The sequence below is a fragment of the Dermacentor albipictus genome, chromosome 10, assembly GCF_038994185.2.
Source record: "Dermacentor albipictus isolate Rhodes 1998 colony chromosome 10, USDA_Dalb.pri_finalv2, whole genome shotgun sequence".
NCBI classification, from domain to species: domain Eukaryota; kingdom Metazoa; phylum Arthropoda; class Arachnida; order Ixodida; family Ixodidae; genus Dermacentor; species Dermacentor albipictus.
Genome location: NC_091830.1, coordinates 66,109,299 through 66,131,249, shown reverse-complemented (window position 1 = coordinate 66,131,249; position 21,951 = coordinate 66,109,299). Strand labels below are relative to the sequence as shown.

Here is a 21,951-nt window from a genome sequence, read left to right as displayed (position 1 = left end):
ATTTTTCTTAGTGACCATGGTTCTTTCTTTTGTGTTTCTTTTTCAACTTGGAAGGAGAGAAATGAGTGCAAGATGATGGTTGTCAGTACATTTAGATTGCCACAACAGAGTGATTATTAAAAATGGAGTTGCCGTGAACCCGTTAAACGCATATCCAATATATAAAGAAGGGAACCTTAGCACAGGTGCACAACCATTAGTCAAATCAGTTCAAGTGCATATACTAGTTAAAAAAACAAGCTTAAAATATAATGTACCAAATATTAATTTAGCCGTCATGTATACCACTCATAGGTGCTAGCGTGGCTGAGTTAGTGATCAGATCAGAAATGATCCTACAAAAAAACCATTGTTGTAGAAAAAACAAAATCCGTGTTCCTGCTAGGGTTTGAGTTCATGACTTAATTTATAAGCCAGGTGTTCCATACATGACATGGCAGCAGTTTCATTCTTTTCTTTCTAATGTAGACACAATCCAATAATTGTAACCCAGTGTACTTGACCGCATTTGAATGCTTCAACAATTCAAATGCTGAACTCTTAAGAGTACTAAAAGTGAAATATTTTTATGTGGGTAGTTCCATCAGTCAATACAGTCATCCTTAGTCCACTATAACTGCTGTTGTCTTAAATATTAAATGGTGGGCAATATTGGGAGATGTTGAACAAGTAAGCACCATCGGAAGATAAATAATTTTTGTACACCACAGGTCTTAGAACAGTTACCCATTGACAAAAAGCTAATAAAATTGATATTGTGCTTAAGAAGCCCGAGTATGTGAAAGTGAGCAAAGGCTTTGCAAGTTTAAGAGCTGTCCATCAAGAAAGATGTGTTTTCAGGTAACACTATATCATAGTAAATAGAAAGGGCAAGTGGAACAGTAGGAGCTCCAGATTATATTTGGTCATGGCCAGGACATAACGTGAAATGATTATGAGACTTTCAGCTGTCCACAGAGTTGACAGTGCAAGCCTTACCTTAATTAGGTTTCCCTAAAAGGCTGCCACAGTAGGTTGACGCCTACTTGTATGTAATGGTTCATTTGAAGTTTGTGGGTTGTTTTCGTCACTCCACTTGGAAGAACACTTAGCACACCCCTTTTACTATTGCAAACTAATCCTTGCCTTCAAAGCCTTCCACTTCCCCTTTCCACAGCCTTCATTTTACTCCTACGCACCTGATATCCTCCTCGACCCTTGCGAGCGATGAGCTATGTGGAAATCAGTTTTTAATAAGGCAAGTCCCTTTGTCCAAACATTGACTCCAGGCAGAAGATTCTTTTGTTCAGTGACTGTCAGTCATTTAACTTATTGTGTGGTGATCTACTTTCTCTACACAAAACCTTGCACAATAAGGTGTAATTTAAAACCACCATTAATTTCTGGCAAAGTGGTACCTTAGTTGGCCAGGCCATTGCCTGACCAAGTGTGCTGACCAACTAGCTATCCCTAGTTAAGTACAAGGGCATCTCAGTCATTCAAGTGAGTATGGGAAAGAACATTTCAACAATAACTTTGGTTTATTCTCACATAAGAATAAGTTATTCTGACAGGGCGGCCTTTGTGGAATCGCTGGATCAAAAAAGCACACATGCATGAATCACGTGCATGCATACTTTCATATGAAAAGCTGACATTTCTATTGCGTCATTCTTTCACGCTACAAGTAAATGATATATTTTATTAATGTGGAAAGCTGGGCTAGTTGCTGATTAATCATCATACCTTGCAGCTAGTGTCATAAATTCTTAGGTGTCTTCGCCTTGTCTTTGTCAGTGCACTGCTTCACCTCCAAGATATGATAATCTATTTCATGTTTCGCAAAGGCTAACTATGAAGCTTTCAATGACAGTAGACACAGAACTATCAACTGACAACTCTGACTACCTAAAAGATCAGAACACCAACATGATTGGGTAAAAATGAAGCAGAGCAGTTCCTGACTGCCACCTTTGTTTCCTATACTAGCAAACGTGCCACAAATGTCGGACACGTAAATTGGGCAGCCACAACACAACGGCTCCTGAATTTCACAGGTGCAAACACCTCGCCAAAAATTCTAATGTGTAGTGCGGAAAGACATTTTTATAGTGTATTCTGTATGTATTGGTAGTGCGCTATCAAAGAACTGCGGCGCAAAAAAATCGTGAAGCTATTACGAAATCAGCTATATTTATACATCCTTCACTGCAACCAAGAACGTTATACCAGAAAGGAGTTCCTGCCGTTTACACATATAACCGAAGACAAATTCAAAACCATGCATGTTTAGAGTGTTCAAAAAACAGAGCTATCTTAATAAATTTACAAGTACCGCATCGTTAGCCTGCACAACGCCTTGTATTGCATTGGAAATAAGAAAGGAAAAAATTAAAAAATGTCAATACAACACATAAAAATGAGTAAATCATTGCATATTGTCCCAGTTTCTAAGTACTAACACATACAGCTTTAATGGACGACTGCAAACAGCAGACAGAATGAATCACTGATTGGTAGCGCACACCAAAAGACACGTAGTATGAGCTGAATGAGTACTGATTTGCAGGAACTGTGAGATCACTGTGACCATTGTGAATATGGACAGCAGTTCATGGCGAGAACCACTAATTTGGTAGTCACTGTGCAACGAGTAAAGAATATGTACTTCTGACATGCAGCTTCTTTGCAGTACAACGTAATAATGAACCTCACTGACAAAAAACTAGAAAGTTGGAAACATCTCACTCGCACGAAGACATTAAAACTACGAAACTCAAGCTAAACAGCTATTGGCTTAATTTTGTGGATGGTTTATTGTACCAGTGCAGTCGGATATGTATGGTACACGTCGAATACATTTTCACTGCAGCAAAAATTTTATGCGATGAAGCCGATAGATTTTGGTGTAAAAGCTAGTTCGTCGCAGCCACTGCAAGTGCTGAGAACATATCGTAGAAACTTGATTCGCACACAAATCAAGTTTTTACGATATGTTCTCAGCAGTTGCAGTGGCTGCGATGAACTATATATATATATATATATATATATATATATATATATATATATATATATATATATATATATGTACTGGCTACCTGCGAGACTGAACATTGCGAAAACATGATGAAGCGCAATGTGTTTACCGGAGTTAAAAATTTTTACGATAGCGCTTCACTGCATAATACTTAATGCTGCTGCAAAGCCCATTTGCAGACAACAATTATGCATTGCAGCGAATAGCTGGGTTTATTAGTTGGCTTTATTGTTGTTCGCGAGCGGTTGTGTAAAGAGGGCGCAAACAGAGAGGAATCCTGAGGGCAAAAAAAACGGTTTAAAACACCACACCAGAAACACCTCTGAATGCATGTCGGTACCCATATAAGATGGTTCTGTGCTCATACTGTGACCGGAGACGACGTGTACGCACGTGTGTAATTAGGGACTCTTATTATAGTCCCCGTGAGAGTTGAACTGAGCCCCCTTTCAATCTCAGTATGCTTCACAGCAATGCAGTTAGTTTGTATAACTCACCACATAACTTGTCTGTATTGTGGTGAAGATAAAGCAAAAAAACAACCATTAAGAAACACATACAAGACCTTTGCCCACGTGTAGGTGTGTGTGTGTGTGTGTGTGTGTGTGTGTGTGTGTGTGTGTGTGTGTGTGTGTGTGTGTGTGTGTGTGTGTGTGTATATATATATATATATATATATATATATATATATATATATATATATATATATATATATATATAGCACATATGCTCCTCTGCACTGCATTTTGTACAATTTAGCCCACAAGATGTATACGTTGCGGTCAAGTTTGCCCCCTGTGGGTTGTATTTTGTCCCCAAACAATAATCGTCATTTATCTTGCCCACATTTCCTTTCTTTAATGCTGCGAGGCCGGTACTTCCTAGTCACGAACGGCTTGTGCGTAATCAGCTTGACACAGCAGTCTCAACAGTAAAGTATCCAACACCGAGTTTTCAAGAAAGGAAATATGCAAGTAAGGCAGATATGACGATTATCGCTGTAGGACAAGACAAGCCCTAAAGGATGTAAACTTTTTTTAGAGTGTACTGTGGACTGTCAGTGGCTGTGAAATCTTCAACGTCTAGCTCTTCTCTCTCTTTCGAGATAAAATTTAATTGCATCTAGAGAAGCCCCAGCCCCAGGCTTGGAAAACTATTCTCCATGTTAGACGGCAAGGGACTAAAGAAAGGAAGTGAGCAAAAAAAGAAAAAAAGCACACTGACTTACACTTACATCCGTGCGAAATGCACTATCGCAAAAGTGATTTTCTCATTGCCTTTGTGGAGCACAGCTCACATATATTTTTGGTTGCACCACAAATCGTGTATTGTGTGGCTACTGAATTCCTAAAGACAGCCCTCACTGTTACAAAGCCTCTGCAAATATAAATCAATGGTCCCTGTCCTAGTTAACACAACAGGCGGGTACATGTGTGGCATATGCTAGACAAATAATTCTAAATAAATCCCTCTTGAGCACATGGCCGTTAACGAGACCTTTAGCATTTTGAAATGCAAGTTTAGCTCTGAAGTGGTTAAATTGGTGATACAGCCATGGTACGTCTCGAGGTAGCATTTTCTTGAATCTACTGTGTGTAAAACACACTCACGATTGTTGACAGTTGAATTGTTACAATTGCAATCAGCAGAGAGACCTAATCTCGGCCTACATAGCTATACATACTAAAGGGCTCAGAGCACATATTCAACATTCCACCATCTTGCTTGAGTACCATCTCGTTTGCTTGAAAGTGGTGAGCTCTCAGGCTACATTTTCAAAAACCATTGTTACTCACTAGCCTCCACTTTCAAAGATGTTTGCACGTGCTGCAACATCACCATTTCCTCTTCGGGGTGAGAGAAAGCCCTATTAGAACTGTTTATGACATCTGGGCCTTCTTTGTAACCCCTGGTAATTAGAGGCATACTTGATCAAGTGCCTTTACAAATTCACTGTCCTTTGTTATTAAATGTGACCACTGTAACTGCAAAAAGACCATTGAACACCTCCCCTGTCAGTCTTTGATATCCAATGTCAGCCCTTTTAGAGTTTACCCACACAACTGGATAGTCGACCTTTCACAGAGGCTAGGATCCTGGGTGCTTGGCCATATTAATGAAGAAAGCTATGCATACGTGCTCTTATGACTTTCTAAAATAAACGAATCTGAAAAGATACTTATAGACACCATCTGTCTTTTGTGCGAGTGAACTGTCTCGACTTGCCTCCTTTTTTTTCTTTTAAACCCTCATACCCTCACCCCCATGCAGGGATAGCCAACTGGATGTACGTCTGGTTAACTTACCCGGCCTTCCTTGTTCCTTTCTTTCTCTCTCAGATGTAAACCCCATGCAGAAAAACCAAAAACCGCACAATATCTAGTCAGCCATACCTGTTGAAACTAAGATGCGACATGCTTAAACAATTTCAGACATGTAAATGCACCTAAAATACAAGTACAAAAGAAAAGACAACACACATGTAGCACATGCACTACTGATTCTTGTGCTTTCTTTTAATTGTCCTTGTATCTTATATACATTTACAAGCCTGCAATGCTGGACCAACTCGCCCAACTACCTACATTGCTTAAACCAATTCAATTAATATTTTGGTTAATGTATACGCAAGAATTCGTGCGATGACTGGCAGATTCTTCTCTTGCAGAACTTCATCCGACCAAACACCAGAGAAAAGAGTGATGCTGATACAGACACACAAGTTTTTTTGGCAGTGAAATATGTTAACTGGACAAACTGCTGCCAGCGTTGCATAGCAACATGCATTGAAGCTGGTGAGCAAGTTGAAGTGCATGATCTGCAAATTTTCTGCCAATAATTTGCATTGTCAGACATATGTGACGAAGGTGCAGAAAGGATTGCTGGCATCTGGACCAGGTTCTTGCTAAGTTCGTAGCAACTGCTATTACACTGGAGGACAAAATAAAGCAACCACTGGGCCACATGAAGCAGTATTCTCGCTTGTTGCTTAATCCAGCAAGGACAGAAAAAGAGTGGAGAATGCTGCCTTCCAAGCTTAATTACAAGCAATGCAAAAGCAACCTTGGAAATCGAATCAACTGCATCATCCTGGGCAGAAATGGGAGAAGTGAGAAGATAGGATGACATGCAAGAGTACAGAAATATCTGTACATTGGCCCAGCACATATTAATTTTATATTATTGCTGCAGCTGAAGGAAGCTATGCTTAAAAAAAAGAGCAGCAGCTGGGCTTGGAGTTTAAAAACTGCATGCCATAATCACAATAATATCAGCTTTTGCCATGACTGGCAGGAGCTATGTCAACGTGTACAAGCATCAATGACCAGCAAATTAAAGTCCACCAAACAGGAAGTGGACTAAACGAGACATTTGCTTGAGCTTTGGCAAGTGTTATCACCTGGCATTTCTACTTTCATGGCCTCATCAATAAAGTAATACGCATAAGTAATACAATATTGCTTTTGCTGTAATGGACTTTTTATTGTGTATTTGCTTATGTTAGTATACGTTTTTTTTATGTAGTTTTATAGGTGCAACAAAGCACAAAATTTTTTGTTATAGTTTGTATTGAAAGATTTCAATAATGGGGTTGTTACTCTTACATGTTTTTATGCCAACCCAGTAGCCCAAGTTGTATATTAGCTTGTGCCACTAGAAGTGTGGATGTGTTATTTATTTATTTATTTATTTATTTATTTATTTATTTATTTATTTATTTATTTATTTATTATACCCTCAGGGCCAAAGGCATTACAGAGGGGAGTGGGTAATACAGGTTACAAAGACAATAAATACAATACAGTGAATTTTGTTAGGACATAATTTCAACATTCTCATAGTTAGTCATAGTCATTCTCATAGTTATGTTTGTGATGCCATCGTGTTCGCTGCGTTGTCGTCATTCCAGCTTTGTCATGCGACTCTCACGCTACCTGCGTTGGAACCAGATGGCTCACATGAAAAGATTCAGGTGTCTCAGCAGCAGCACACCCACCCGTTGTTGGTCACCTCCATTTGAAATTCAAAAGGAAGTTTCACACGAGTGTTCATTTCGAATCACCGATAGCAATACCTCACCTTGGCATAGCCAACTACCTATAAAATACTTCACATAACATCAATTTTCACATTGCGTGGGATTTACGCAAGTTTATCTCATAGTTTTCATGTAGAGCCTTTTGGACCTTTATGTGGGGGATAATAAAATGGCTTTTCAAGTCTAGCTCCTCTGAAATATATATAATTCGACACCTTGCATGCTAAGCTGCAGCTTCTTAAGTCCCAAACTGGCATCAAGAAAGCCAGGACTGTAAAATGATACTGGGCTGGACAAATCAGTTTCCAAAGATTTATGTTACGTTCTTGACCTCCTTTCCAGAGTTCCTGTGATAAGTTTGTGTGAAAAGACATTCTCAAAGCTAACATATGTAGAGACCAGGCTGAGAAGCTTTATGTCAAGAACGGCTTAGCTGGCTGATGGTGCCTTTGGTGGAGCAATGAATTGCAATTTTTTTTATGATGTTATGAAGATAAATAACACCATAGCATGCAGACTTATGCTGCAGAAAGAAAGCAAGAAGCGAATGAGTAATTGCAAAGTGATCTGCATATTGTATCCCAGCTGTATTGTGCATGCCACATTACCAGAGAATCCTGCTGACCTTTAATTAACCTTTCCAGCACAACATGTCTTTATCAAGCCATACCTTTACATTGGGTTGATATATGCAGGGATGCCCTTTCACCTTCATGTAAGCTTAGCTCTGTCAACAGCAGATGCACTAAAGCTGAACACTCTTGCTACCTACTTCACATACTGCAACTGAAATGAAGGAAACACAAGTCTTAACAGTAAACTTTTAAACAGTGCATTTAAATACTTGTGCAATCTTCTTTTTGGAAAGACCATGTGGTGCCTAGAGATGTAGCTTGACAAGTAAGAAACTGATGTGCTTTTATCTAAAAATAGAATTGATGGATGTTTTGTGGGACAGGGTGCCTGGTGTCTCAATGAGCACACTTTATGGCTGAGAATATTTTTGCCATTGTGTCAGCTTTGAAAACTTGTCAGAATCTTTAATCTTGGTGCATTAGAAAACACCTTGACACAAAATGAATGTAACCCTTGATGTCATTGAAAGAACAGTGCTGAAAACAATTCGATAAATATAGCAGAATGAAAAGAATATTTTTGCCATTGTGTCAGCTTTGAAAACTTGTCAGAATCTTTAATCTTGGTGCATTAGAAAACACCTTGACACAAAATGAAAGTAACCCTTGATGTCATTGAAAGAACAGTGCTGAAAACAATTCGATAAATACAGCAGAATGAAATGGAGAGAACTTAGGTGGGAAATAGGTAAGCAATTTACCAACCACATTATCAATGCAAGCAGCTGACACTTAATAAAATAAGAAAGCCCTGGAGCAAGTCTCTGGCTTGCAGTGCAAGACCTGTGCACACTTATGATGATATTGCAGTATATATGGCAGGGACGGGACCATTCAACCTTACGCACTGTAACACTCTGTATATCTCTCTGAAATCTTCTTGTACAAACATGTACAAACTGCATGTTGCAAACAGCAAAATCATTGCTATTGTCCTACAGACAGTTTCCATGTTTATTGGATTCTCATTTTAACAGCTGACTTTAAGCTTCCATACTGAGAGCTGGACGAGTTAGTGCGTTTTTGAAAGAGTAGAAACAGTGCACAAAGTATGCAGGACAGTGAAAACGCAACAGGAGCACTGACTTGCAACTGAATTTTTTATTCAGGTATACATACAAGAATAATATGCACACACCATGCAATGTGAAAAAAAGCAAGCAAATGAAGTGCAAACTATTAATCATGATTGACATTGCTAGAAAACACAAGCATGAGTGACGTCGTGAGTTAACTGCGACATCATACTAAATCCATGCAAAAAACCATGTTAGAACTTACATGGGCATTATGCGATTCAATGAATTCAACAGTATGCTTATAACCTATGTATTCTAACATTTTACTTGAATAAGGTGCTAAGAAGATCAATCTATATATAGCTACAAATGCCTTAGTCACCAGATTTGAAAAGCGGGAGGACTTTCGTTTGTTTCAGAGATGAAAGAATACCTGTTGTGGGAGAATGCTGAGAAATAACAGTGATACTGAGGAGTCCATTGGGAATAATATAATGTACCAACATGCATTAGGAATTACGTGAGGATCTCCAAATTTATTAAATTTGCAGACATACTTCTATATTTTAACAATATTATTAAGGCATACAAATTTTAAAAAGAAATGCCACTACGTTAGTATTTGCCATAGCAAATGATTTCCTAGGGGTGCATGTACAATGGCACCCAATTGAATATTGTACAACTAAAGCTCTACCACATGTGTTTGACCCCTGTTGATTGCAAGTCGCACAAGCCTGTTCCCTTAGTGAGTGAAACTCAGTGAAAGAAACTTGGCCTTCTTTGTGGAGCAAAGACAGTTGGCAAAAATGAAGCACACAAGGATAGAGAGGTTTTGGTATAGCCTGCACAGTGAAAGATCCACTCAAGATCCAGGTGCTGTACCGTATCTTCAGAAGATAAAGCATTCATCTAAACACAAGCACAGGGTGTAAATGATCGCACTCCGATGCATGTGATACATAATGACAATCACCACGAAAGCCTATCGCATTACTATTACTTCCACAGGTAATTTTCATGGCTGCTATGGAATGGCTGTCTCGCTGCACCACAATCTATAGCAACTAATACACTGGGCATTTCAAATGGTTCATGAAAGCGGGTTGGGCCCTGGCCAGACTGAAGCAGCGGCACTCGAGAGACACTTTTCAACGCCCAGCCTCGTGTGAGTCACTTGACACTCGTCACGGACACTTGCTGACATTGCCTTCAGGCGGGAACAGGCCTTTCTGTTAGATTCACGTTTCACGTCCAGGCTTTCGTTACTACGCTTCTGCGTGCGTAAGGCGAAATGTTTGAACGCACTTTGCTCATCGACAAAAGGCGCCCTTACTTTGCACAACGATTTGGAAATGTGTATGCACCCTACATCGACGTCAATGCCGACGCGCACCACTTCTGCGTTTTCGAGCTCGAGAGCAGTGTGTCGACGTGGTGTCCAAGGCCAAATAGGCATCCGACTTTGCCAGAAGGCGTACACACAACTTAAAGAATCGCTACATACGACACACCCTGCAATATGCATGATCCGTGTCGGCACCATATGCAGTCGGCGCTGTGCTACCACGACTCTTCGAAACCGACAGTCCAAATGAGGCGACATGTCGTCCTGTTTCGTGGATGCAGCACAGTTCGTTCGAAGCTTCTGTAGCTTCGTAACGGCAGCGTTATTCGTACTCGCCGATATTACACAGTGACCCAATATGCAGTCGGCGCTGTGCTACCACGACTCTTCGAAACCGACAGTCCAAATGATGCGACATGTCGTGCTGTTTCGTGGATGCAGCACAGTTCGTTCGAAGCTTCTGTAGCTTCGTAACGGCAACGTTATTCGTACTCGCCGATATTACACAGTGATTTGTACACACCACACAGCCACAAGGAATCGCAACGGTCCTCCCACTGCGTGCACGCGTGTAGGCGCCGACAGTCATTTTCGATTTTAAAACGCTGCACAAAATAAATGCTTTATTTATTTAGCCGTAGTGTATTTAACAACAAAACGATAACGTTAGCATTTCATGTATTTTTTTCTAAGTTTTCTTTTTGTGACGTCATCATGCGTGGCAGCAGCGGACTCCACTTGGGGTCGTCTGCTGCCACGTGCGTGCACCCAGCGCCGGCCTTTTCGCTGGCTTGGTTAGATGCTGCAGCCACTGCTTCACTCGCTGTTTCACCTTCACGTTCAATATAAATAAGATGATGGCCTATCATGTCAGTCTCCGTCATGTCGTCCTTACAGTGAAGACCTAAGAATCAGCACCTTACGCTGTCATGGACTTTCCTTAGCTCCTCCTGCCAAGTCCACCATTTTGGCCAGCCAGAGGAGTATGGTTAGCATGACTCAACAGGAGGGTAATTTACACAGCTCACTATTATCCTGAATCATTGCTGATAACGGGCTGATGGGTTGCTAGATTCTTAATTTACACTACCAGCACAAAATGGATAGGATAAAAGAAAAGATGCAGGCACCTCTAACACTGGATCACTAGCATCCGTCTCTATTTGTTTCTCATTTCTTTTGCTCTGGTAACGTGAATCGGGCATCTTGTAGCTCAGCAGCATCACCATTCATTCATTGAAGTATGCCGTCGTCCTTGATGCCATGCAAGCCAAAATCTGTCCCTTCTTCGCTGTACTGTCCACCAAGTTGCAAATCTAGGGCAATATATGCTCTGTTGGAGCTTCTCATATGAAGCCCTGTACTTTCAACTCTAGTACTGGTTTTGCCTCCTCTCTGTTTCAATGCCTGCTGCCTCACAGACAGCCCTGATCACGTTCCTTTCTGTGCCCTTCTGCCATCGCGATCAGGCTAGCTGTCTCCTCTCAACCAGTGATGCGTCTACCCCATCAGCCGATAGTTGTACTACTTCGGTGTCCTTGCCCTGATCTCTGCGTGTGGCCTCTGTTGCCAGAGTCTGGACATACCGTCCCTTTAAGGGTTTTACCCCACCAAGCACACCTGCTTCCTATGCGCCTTTCACGCCACCATTGATAGCTTGTGACATCCGTGACACAACGGGCTCAACGCTGGCTCCCATGCACTGCGTATTTCATTCTGTACAGAATGTTGAATGCTGTTCTTCACATTTGCCCGCCAGTTGACTGTCCACCCACTCAAACCTTCACTTTTTACCCCTCAATTGGCATTCAAAGGTCTCTGCCTTAGAGGTTTGCATCTGCTCAGTCTGGTGGGATAGTCTCAGAGCCATCACCCTGGCCCGATCTCCTGCCGGCTCTGCACCCGGCATCCATGCCCATAGTCACCACTGTGAACACATTTCAAATTATTTACCATCACCGGCATCACTTGTATAATTTAATCAGCAGTCAGTGCTGTCCTTGGGGTTGCCCACACAGATCTCTGTTCCAAATGGCCAGCTCTTAGTACACAGGTTTACTACGTCCACGGACAAATGTGCATTGCCACTAGCCACCTCATGGCTTCATCCCCCACTTGATTTGCGTATTTTAGTAAGTCCACCATTGCCCTCGCACTCGGCAACAGGCCTTGTGCACCGTTCCCTAGTTGCTCCTGCAGCCAAACTTTTTCCATACCTTATTGTCACTCCAACCTTTCCAATTTTAGGCGTACATGTATTACTGCTGTTAATTCCACGGCTTCCGAGTTTCTACAGTGTAGTGACGGCTGCATCGACTTCTGCAACTCTCAGTGAGGCTGGCTAACCATACTGCATTGCGGTCACCAGCATTTCTCTGCGTGGTGCAGCCGTCAGCCACTTACACTACCGTCCATTGCTATCTGCACCACCTCGTCTTGGCCTTCCTACAAAGTGCACTATGTAGCGTCCACGTTCAGTGCATGCTTCGTAGCCCGTCTAGCCTTTCCTTTGCGCTGTTGACGTGCGTACTTCTGCCTGCATCAGACTTGTATAGAATTACATGTAGTTGATTGCTTGCAATCAATAAAGTTTTCAACAATACGTTAATTTAATGAATGCTTTGCGGACTCGGTAACATTCAGATACTCGGTATTCAGATACAATGGTAACGTTCAGATACTTTCTTCGGTATCCAATTAAATGTAACCAGTTGCATTTTTGACAAAACTAGTCGTAACAGGCATTGCAACTACGAGCACCTTTATTTAGCAGGAATTAGTGTCCAGAAGAGAAAAAAAAGACTTGTACAAAGGTTACCTCCTTTCTGCAGTGAACAATAACTTACACTAGGTAGCTATGCTCCATGAGGCAGCTATGCATCGATCCCCTGAAAATAGCAGGGTTGCAGATTTTCATATCTCTCAAGGAAGCCTGACGTGTGAGCTTTTCTCTTATAATAAATTTCTGTAATCTGTTCTGGAAGCACCCTTATGCGGCCTTTATAAGCAATAATAGCTGCTGCTCAATGCTTTTTTGCTTAAGTGCAGCCTATGATATTTGTGATATAGAAAGAAGTCTATTGCCATTAAACGCATATGTTTCTATCATTATGATGCATCTGTGACTCATATACACCTATCTTTGAGATTGTAACACAATAACAGTGTTTTTAGGGCTATATGATATGCAAGATTACATTAAATTACATGGGAGACTTGGCTATTTTTCAAGCAATGAAAAAGTATGATGGCGTCCGTCACAATAGGTTGTTTAGGACTCAATGGCTAATGCGTAAAGGACATTGGGAATAGGTCCGTGAAATTTTGGTCGAGAAATTGACATAGCGTTTCTATGGCTCGATAGACACTTCAAATGTTTATGTCTAGAAATAACCTACCAACTATTTTTCAGTTTTTCACTCGCCCTGTCAGAAGCGCGTTCCCCTAGCCTCAGCAACAATGAAGTGCTGTGCTTCAGTAGGACTCAGACCAGATAATCACAGTATTTTGAGTAACCAACTTTTTGGGAGCAATGTGTACGCACGTTACAATACAGCCCAGTTTGCAAACTGAGCGCCTCTACAGTGTCGTTGCAGAAATCTTCGTAAGCAAACGAGAAAAGATTACCAGAGAAAAATTTCAAGAGCAATTCTTGGTGAAAGTTGACAGCATGTGAAATGGCTGCAGAAAATACACTGATAGAGCCAGACCAACTCATTCTATTTTACTGTATTTGTGCATTGTTAAAAAAATGGGAAAGAAAGGAATACTTAAGTAATCGATTACATTTGAGTAATTCCTTACTTATTTTCATTTGACAGCAATCGGGAACCATAGTCAATTAACTATTTGAAAGGAATAGTTGTAATTGTAATCAGTTACTTTTTCTGTACCATCTAAAAGTCTAGCCTGCACTATCCACATCCCATGCACCACCTAACACAGTGATTGGCATTGCACTGACAACAAAGCCACCACTGCCATTGCACTTGGAGTTTTATAGGGTGTCCCACATAACTTGAACCAAGAATTTAAAAAGGAAAGGCGCGTCGGAAACGAATTGAACTGAACGCATAATATTTGCAATAGCCTATAGTAACTTGGACAATTGTTTGTTTCCTCCCATAACTAATTAGGTTAATTACTCAACTTCTTAATTATTGGCTGAGGACCGCAAGTATGATACGCAGATTTGTAGAGCACCTTGAGAAACCACTGATCGAGTTGTTTCCATTACACTAGGTCTCACGTAGTCCTATTTTCCGGGTTACAATAGAAGCCAGTGAAATATGGAAAAAGCCATGTGATGGAGCGTTTGCGCAGTGGTATTGGGCTGCTCTCGAACCTGTGTTCAGTGAACAAAGTCAGCTGCATCGTGACTGGTGACGAGGAAGCGGCAGGGTGTTTATCTCATCGGCAGCGCTCGGCCAGCAGCATTTATTTTCGCCGTCATCTGACAGGAGCTCACCTTGTTCATCAAGCGCATGCTTGAGAGAAGCGCGATACCACTGCGCAAGTGTTCTGTCACGTGTCTTTTTTCATATTTCTTAGGCTTCCTTTGCAACCCGGAAAAAAGGACTACATGAGACATGTCGTAAAGGAAACAACTCAATCGGTGGTTTCTGAAGGTGCTCTACAAATCTTCATATCATGCTTGGGATCCTCAACCAATAAATAAAGAGTTGGGTAGTTAAACTTAATTAATGAGTGACTTATGGCGAAAACAAAAAATTGAGTTACTATAGGCAATTGTGAATAGTATGTGTTCTGTTCAATTCGCTTCCGACGCACCTTTCATTTTTAAATTCTTGTCTCAAGTTATGTAGGACACCCTGTATATGGAATTTTGCAATGGAATTTTGTAATGGTCCGCCCATCTTGTGCACGAAACTAACCAGGGTCCTGAGAGAAAGCCGCATTTCATGTTCGCAGAAGTTAGCTTGTCACGACAAGAACAATTGCGATATATGTATGTTGACTTTACATGTGCCAAGGCCGGGTCTAGAGCTGTATACTTCATTGCACACAGCGTGGTGGTCCCAGCTGTTGAAACACATGCCAATCAGCAACCCTGAAGGAACCAATCATGCTAGCTTTTTTATATCTGTGGTGTCTTTACTCCAACAAACAAGCAAAGGCTGGGTATTGTACGTTATTCAGACAAGACATGCCTGTAAGATCGCCATACTCATGAACTTTCATTGAATTGACAACGTAAAAAACAGTGTTTGCTTATATGAAGGAGTATTAACCTGAGAAAAGAAATACATAGGGCAGGCTCTTAGTTGAATATCACCGCGAAAGAAAACTTTCTTCTTTGCATAAGCAACAAGAGTGCGCTTATTTTTGAACAAATGAAAGCCGAAACAGTGAACCTTACTTTTAACACCTTTTTAAGCATCGTGCTTTGCATGATACTCCGTGTACGGATGAACCAGCACTGCACTGTTTTATCTTTTTTCTTGTGCTTTTATCTTTCTTGCGGATGTTAGTGAGGCCGTCCTTGCTGTAGTTGCGGCACCCTTGGCCTAACTGCTGTTAGGTTCACCTCGGCTGGAGTGGAAGCAGGGTCAATGTCTGCTGGTTTTAGTGTGGTTAGAGACTGGAGATGCAGACGAGTAGGGGATATCGAAAATGTGACTGATGTAAGAAGTGGCGGAGAGAACTCAGACGGGAATTAAAGTCCAAAATTGTGATTACTGGGGCAGCAACAAGGGAGCTAGCAGAAAAACTGGAACTGAAGCAGAGACAAGGGCGCCAACAAAGGAGATGTTTGCTACAAAACTTAGGCTATTTTTTAAATTAAGAAATCTTCTATTTGAATACCTCGTGTTGTGCCATCTGGCACGTTTGTACACCAGTGTTGTTGGCTTCGTTCCCAGCCTTCATCTTGAAATATCACACGCCAGGGAGTAAAGCATACACCTGTTGTCAGATGAGAGTTATCCTTTGAAAACGATAGCTGTTATGGGCTCTCTCTGTGGTCATAGTGACGTATGCCAATGTCTACAGTGTCCATCACTGAAATCTCTGAAGTGTTTTGTGAGAGTTTTGTAAAGAAAAACATCCTAGCAGCACCCATCTCACGATCAATGTTGATATAACTGCAATTCATATTCAAGCAATTTAGCGACATCATAGTGCTGGAGACTCCTTTATTTAGAGTCTGCAGGGTCATCCTAAGATTTTCATTAATTCAGCTTGGGAATATGCGACATGCGCTGGCTTCAAGATCAGGCCATTTTGTCATGACACTCGCCACAGTTGGCATGACCATGACAGCATGAGGACTCGTGTATTATGACGACTCAGCAGTGACACTGGAATGATGACTCTGCAATGATAACAATGATATAATGTTGGTATGACGACTGTGTGTGTGATGGAATGACGGTGTTGGCATGATAACGCCGGTACGACAACAAATGCATGATGACGACAGCATGACGACAATGTGCTGATGTTTCTGACATAATGACAATATGATGACTGCATGATTACAATATGATGACAATGGCATGGCAAGAGCCGAAACACACTATTGCATGAGCCATGTAGTGGCCCATGTTATCTGCTCATCAAGACAGCAGCTAGCACATACTTTGTGACCCAAACTAGTAGACAACTTGGGTCACTGAGTTATGAGTCGCACGCTTCTTCTCTGGTACATTACCTCTCCTCCCCCTCGCCTGATCCTGGAACCCAGTCTTTCACATCTATTCAAACAATCTTGTCCGATTACTGCGATGGTCGTCGGCTCCTTCCTACCCTGTCCTGTGCTCTAAGACCGATGAGCGAACCCTGCACTGCTCACAGACCGACTTGTGTCTATCTGTGGCTCATCATTTTCTGCCTAATACAAGTAGGCACTGTCACAATTGTGGGGTCCTGGCCGACACCTACCACATGGTGGCTGCTTGTCCCTCTTTTCCGCTGTCCCCCGTTTCCTCATTGCCACATGAGAGGCCTGGAAGGAGACCCTGCTCAGCTGCTCTACCGTGTGCTCAGCGTGCCCTGGTGGCGCATGCTTTGAGCAGCTCCAATGGAGTCTCCAATGGAGTTCCAGGCGAGGGCGCTCACTTAGGTGGCCTCCCCTTCGGGGGTCAACACTCTTGTATTTTGCTCAATGAATGTTTTCACCGCCACTCTTGTTTGTTGTTTTCATTGCTATGGTGATTTTTCATCAGCACACAACAACAAAAATGCCAGGAGCGGTCATCACCAATCACAATCACACCAAATAATCTCATATGGATGACGGAATATAAACTTTTACATGAAGGTGGTAAGAGATGAGTACTCTGTTCCTGTGCGAAAAAAAATTTTAATGATAAAAGACAAGTCTAGCAAGTGTTCAATCAAGGGTGTTGTCACTGAAAGAAATGAAATCAAATTCTCTTTTTGAATGAACACTAACACAAGTATGCCTAACAGTCAACAATGAGAGCGAAAAGTGCTGAACTCTGGTTATAACTTGTTTCTCTTCTCTCATTGTGCAATACTCTGCACTATTAGGCCAACCCAACGCAAACTGACATTCGTTTTTTTGCAGGTGTAGGTGCTGCCGCTGTGCTTGCAGCACCCGTTGCCTTGGCTGCTGCTGGGTTCTCATCGAGTGGAGTTGTAGCGGGCTCGGCAGCTGCTGCATACCAAGCAACGCTAGGGGGTTACATTGCCCAAGGCAGCGTGTTTGCCCTGTGCCAAAGCTTCGGAGCCGCAGGGCTGCCGGTCGCTGTACAAGCTGGGGTTGCAGCGGGAGGTGCCACCGTCGGTGCTGCGGCATCTTCTGTGGGGTTATGGTGGAAACGCAAACTAGGAAAAGATCCGGGAAATAATACTGACGGAGGAAGTGGTGGAGGAAGCGGGACAGGAACTGGAGCAGAAACTGGAAACGTTGCTAATGGAAAAGGCACTGGTGGCTCTGGAGAAGGAGGTGGACTAGGAAATGGAAAAGACACTTGTGGAGATAATGACGGGGCATCCAGAAGTGAAAGAGTGAAATCAACCGATAGGGAGCCAAGAGAAAAAAGAGAGGGGCAGGAGACCTGTCAAAACAAGCGAAATGAGCAGGCAGCTAAAAAACGAGAGGCATTTCGAAAATAACATCTCCATTTTAGAGCGCAGCAAATGTATAATACTTTTGTCGCTGGGGAAACTTAGCGAAATAAATTGAAAACATTTCCTCAGAAGTAAACTCATTCTTTCAGCATTTGGTACCAAATCTATAGTCTCTACACCAGGGGTCTGCTGATTGCATTCCTTACTAATCATGCTTCTCTAATGCTATAAATTAAAATAATAATCTGCATGTGACCTTTAATAAGTGCCAGCTACATGACATTCTCAGGAACATCACAGTGCAATGCATCACATCGCATCACAGTTGCAGAACATATCTTCTTGACTCAATGGCTAGATGGCCATATCAGCCATGTTAATAATTGCGACGATACCAGTTCATAGTTTGTCTTCATATGGTTTTGGAGACGTTCCTGTTCTAGAATTTTAAATTAACTGTTTTCTTGCAGTGTTGGTCTCACAGGCATATAAGAGCAGGGATGAAGGGTAACTACCTTTTTCTTGTAAGATGAATCATCTCTCAAGCATTGTGCATCAACCATGTTACCCGGCCTTTGAATGTCTGGCATGACTTGTTTCAACTCCTGTTGTATACAGTTTGAACAAATTGTCTGAACCGGCAGAGCACACATTTCAAAACATTTATCGATTGCAAACAAGCAGGATTATTGCATTATTCAAAATAACATTATTGCAATTGCAAAATAATGCTTGAGTGCCAAAAGCTCGTATAACGCCATTTTCATCTCTTTTCTGACAACAGTAATTATTTTCAAATGATATTAGTTTTGCACTGTGACAGCATACAAGAGTACTGACATTAAGCTCCGCAAACTCCATTTGTTGGAAATTAAAATAGATTTGCCATATGGCAAGTATTTTACGGCGTGTGTTTTAAAAGTCCCTAACAATGCTTGTGCGCTTTTCCAGCACTGTCGATATATTTACATAGCAATGTAGGTGAACCAAGAATTTTATTGCACGCAAGACTGCATTATTGTTATGAAGGGCGTTTCTTTTTTTTTCTGAGGTAATTCATTAGTGTACTAAAGATATGGAAGCCCAGATGCAGCTAAGGAGGAGTAGTATTTACGGACTGTCACTTTTGCAGATGTGATTATTTTTGTGAGATTTCACATGACTTGGTATTGAACTTTTTGAAATATATGACCGAAAGCATTACAGGCACTTTGTGAAGATAACAAGCTAGGCTCAGAGCTAGAAATGTTCTTGGTCACATATTTCACCACGTCCATTGCTGAATCGCACGAAGTCTCTTGAAAGGATTGCTTAAGAGGGTCCTGAACCACCCCTCAAGATTCATTAATAAACGCATTCCGCGGATAGCGTGCCCTGATGTGATCATCTCGCCGAAATTTCATAGTCGTGCGTGGAACATGGAGTTTGAATGTGAAGCATGAAGCCACCCTTTTCTCATACTCCTTCTTTAACAGAAGTGCTCTCCACAGCCTTCTTGGGCTGCTATGTTTCGTCACATAGCAGATTCTCATACACGGCTGCTTTTGGCCAATAGTTGATATCAATCAAGAAGGGTGTTTGGATCAGTGAGCTTCTTCCTGCTGTTACTGCGCATATTGATTGATGCTGCTTGGTATATAGGCTGTAGTAAGTAAAAGTCTGCTTTCATATTTCTATAAGAATTACGTTGCGAAACAAGCCGACTCTTCTCTACTCGCGCTCGACCGCGGCTGTCCACGTAGGGATTCCACTTTCGCCACCCTGCTTATCGGTGTCGTAGCCATCGGGTCTTGCTAATTTTGACTACCTTTGAACACTCAAGTAGCCTTGCAACACGTGAAGCTTAAGGTCGTACCTCATGCACGTTTGCCGGCATGCGCTCACTCCTGGCCGCGCCTGGCTAGGCGCCTTGGCAGTCTTCACTTTATAACATGCAAATTAGATGTGGCCGTTGGTCACATCTAATTGCATCTAATCCGTTGGTCAAGCTGCTACAGAACAAAGCCGGTCTGCCCCACGTAGCACCACATACACTGGATTACATGAGCGTGGACGCATATTCAAGCCCTGTCGTACAGAAAGCAAATGCTGTGCATACGCAGTTGCATGTAGCTCCGGCCTGCTGCGTAGTGTTGATACCACGACCGCCACAAGGTCCTGGGACAAATCCGCTCACTGAGCCCTCTGCGACTGTGGCAGAGCCTGCTGGGCTCCGCATTAAAGTAAGGCATTGAAGGAGCGCGAGCTTTGCGATTGGGATCACAGTTGACCTTTGATTGCTAACTCCGCTTCTGCTGAACGCATCATGTACTTGTTGCACCAAGGTATAATTGAAATAGTCTATTTAACTTGAGATACATTTCTCGACTTCTATAAAAAGTGGTTCAGGGCCCATTTAAGAACACTGCCTCAGAATAGTGCGAAGGTGGAACACCCCCCCCCCCCCCTTTTCTCTAAGTAAATATATTGTTACGCCCACAAAAGGCGTTACTTTGAAGCCGGGTAGAGTTAGAAGCGATGGCCTTGATCAGCTGAGTGCCTGTCGAGATTCAGCCAGCCAGCCACACGTCGTCTTCTTCGTTCACCACTCTTCGGTGCCCCCACATACTGTTTGTTGAGGCGTGAAACCACTATGCACCTAAGAGCGTCACAATATCTAAACAAGCAGAGTGCTGTCTCTAAAAAAGCTTTATTTACATTTAGGAGAGGACATCTCGTTTTCTCCGAGATAATCTCAATGGCAGGCAACACATTTACCCAACTTTTCCTATATTCCTGGAAGCTTCTCCAGGAACTGCTGAAGCTTGATGTTGTTCGGTGTCCCTGTGCAAAGCTGTTTTCATGTTGCCTTCTATGATAAATCAATTTCCGTTAATGGAATTTCTTTTGTTGTTGACGGGGTTTTCTTTATTGTCAGTCACAAAAGGTATGTCCGATGAATTGAGTGAGCAGGTGATTGGAGAATGATGGCCTATTGCTGAAAGTCCTAATATCGTGGCATGGACAACGCAGTATGAAGAATGGTGTTATCGAGAAACCAATCGCCCTGCCTTTGCAATTCTGGATAGCGGCATTGTCAGTGCAAAATGCTATCCGCAAAGGCAGAGCCCTATTATAAATCTCTTCACTCCTTCGCACCCCAACGCTAACCCCCGCAGGGCTCTTTGGGGCCCCTGTTCTAAAACTCTCCATTAATTTACATCACATTGCACATTAGAAAAATATGCTCTTGATTCATTGGCTTGATGGCCATGTAAGCAATGTATATTTTTGCTATACCACTTCGTACAGTTGCCATTCCTTAAAGTGTGGAGCTTGCCAAACGACCACCTCATTGTTAGGCACACTGTAGTGAGGGACTTTGGAATAAATTCGACCACCTCAGCATCTTAACCTGCCCCCAGGTAGGTTAACAATACCCAATGCATCCACACCGTTCTTGAAGTTGCTTCCTGCGCTTCAGTCTAAAGAGTAAGCAGTTTTTGCTCGTTTCAGTGCTTGTTTTGCATGCACATGAAAGCTGCGGCAATATGTAAAGCGCCATTCTCTTAGGTGAACTCTTTCCATGCGCTCCACTATGTTGACGACTTGGCTCGGCTTGACTTGGCTTCTATTGCATATTTTCAAAAATCTAATACTGCAGATCGCATAGTTAAGCCACTTTTGATTGTTGCAAAAAAATTTTGAGAAAAGCACGCAGAACATTTTTCCTCTTTTCCGACCATAGTAATTGTTACATGCAAATGGGATTAGCTTTTGCCGTGTGACAGTTTACAGGGATGCTTGAAAAAAATGGAAAAAAAACATTGACTCATGTGGTTGCTAGCACTGTCCTC

The 21,951-nt window shown here is 42.1% G+C and overlaps 1 protein-coding gene across 2 annotated transcripts in view; it reads left to right on the top strand.

Annotated features, from left to right (window-relative positions):
* The window catches only part of LOC135898616 (uncharacterized protein DDB_G0284671-like), a 72,290-nt gene extending 53,939 nt beyond the window's left edge, over positions 1–18,351 (top strand). The window contains exon 4 of one of the 2 annotated variants that reach the window (XM_070526682.1): positions 17,610–18,351. In XM_070526682.1, the coding sequence (XP_070382783.1) occupies positions 17,610–18,160 (551 nt within the window). In that variant the 3' untranslated portion in view covers positions 18,161–18,351. The remainder of the gene's footprint in view (positions 1–17,609) is intronic. The other variant, XM_070526681.1, reaches the window with a different exon arrangement.
* Positions 18,352–21,951: the final 3,600 nt, after the last annotated feature.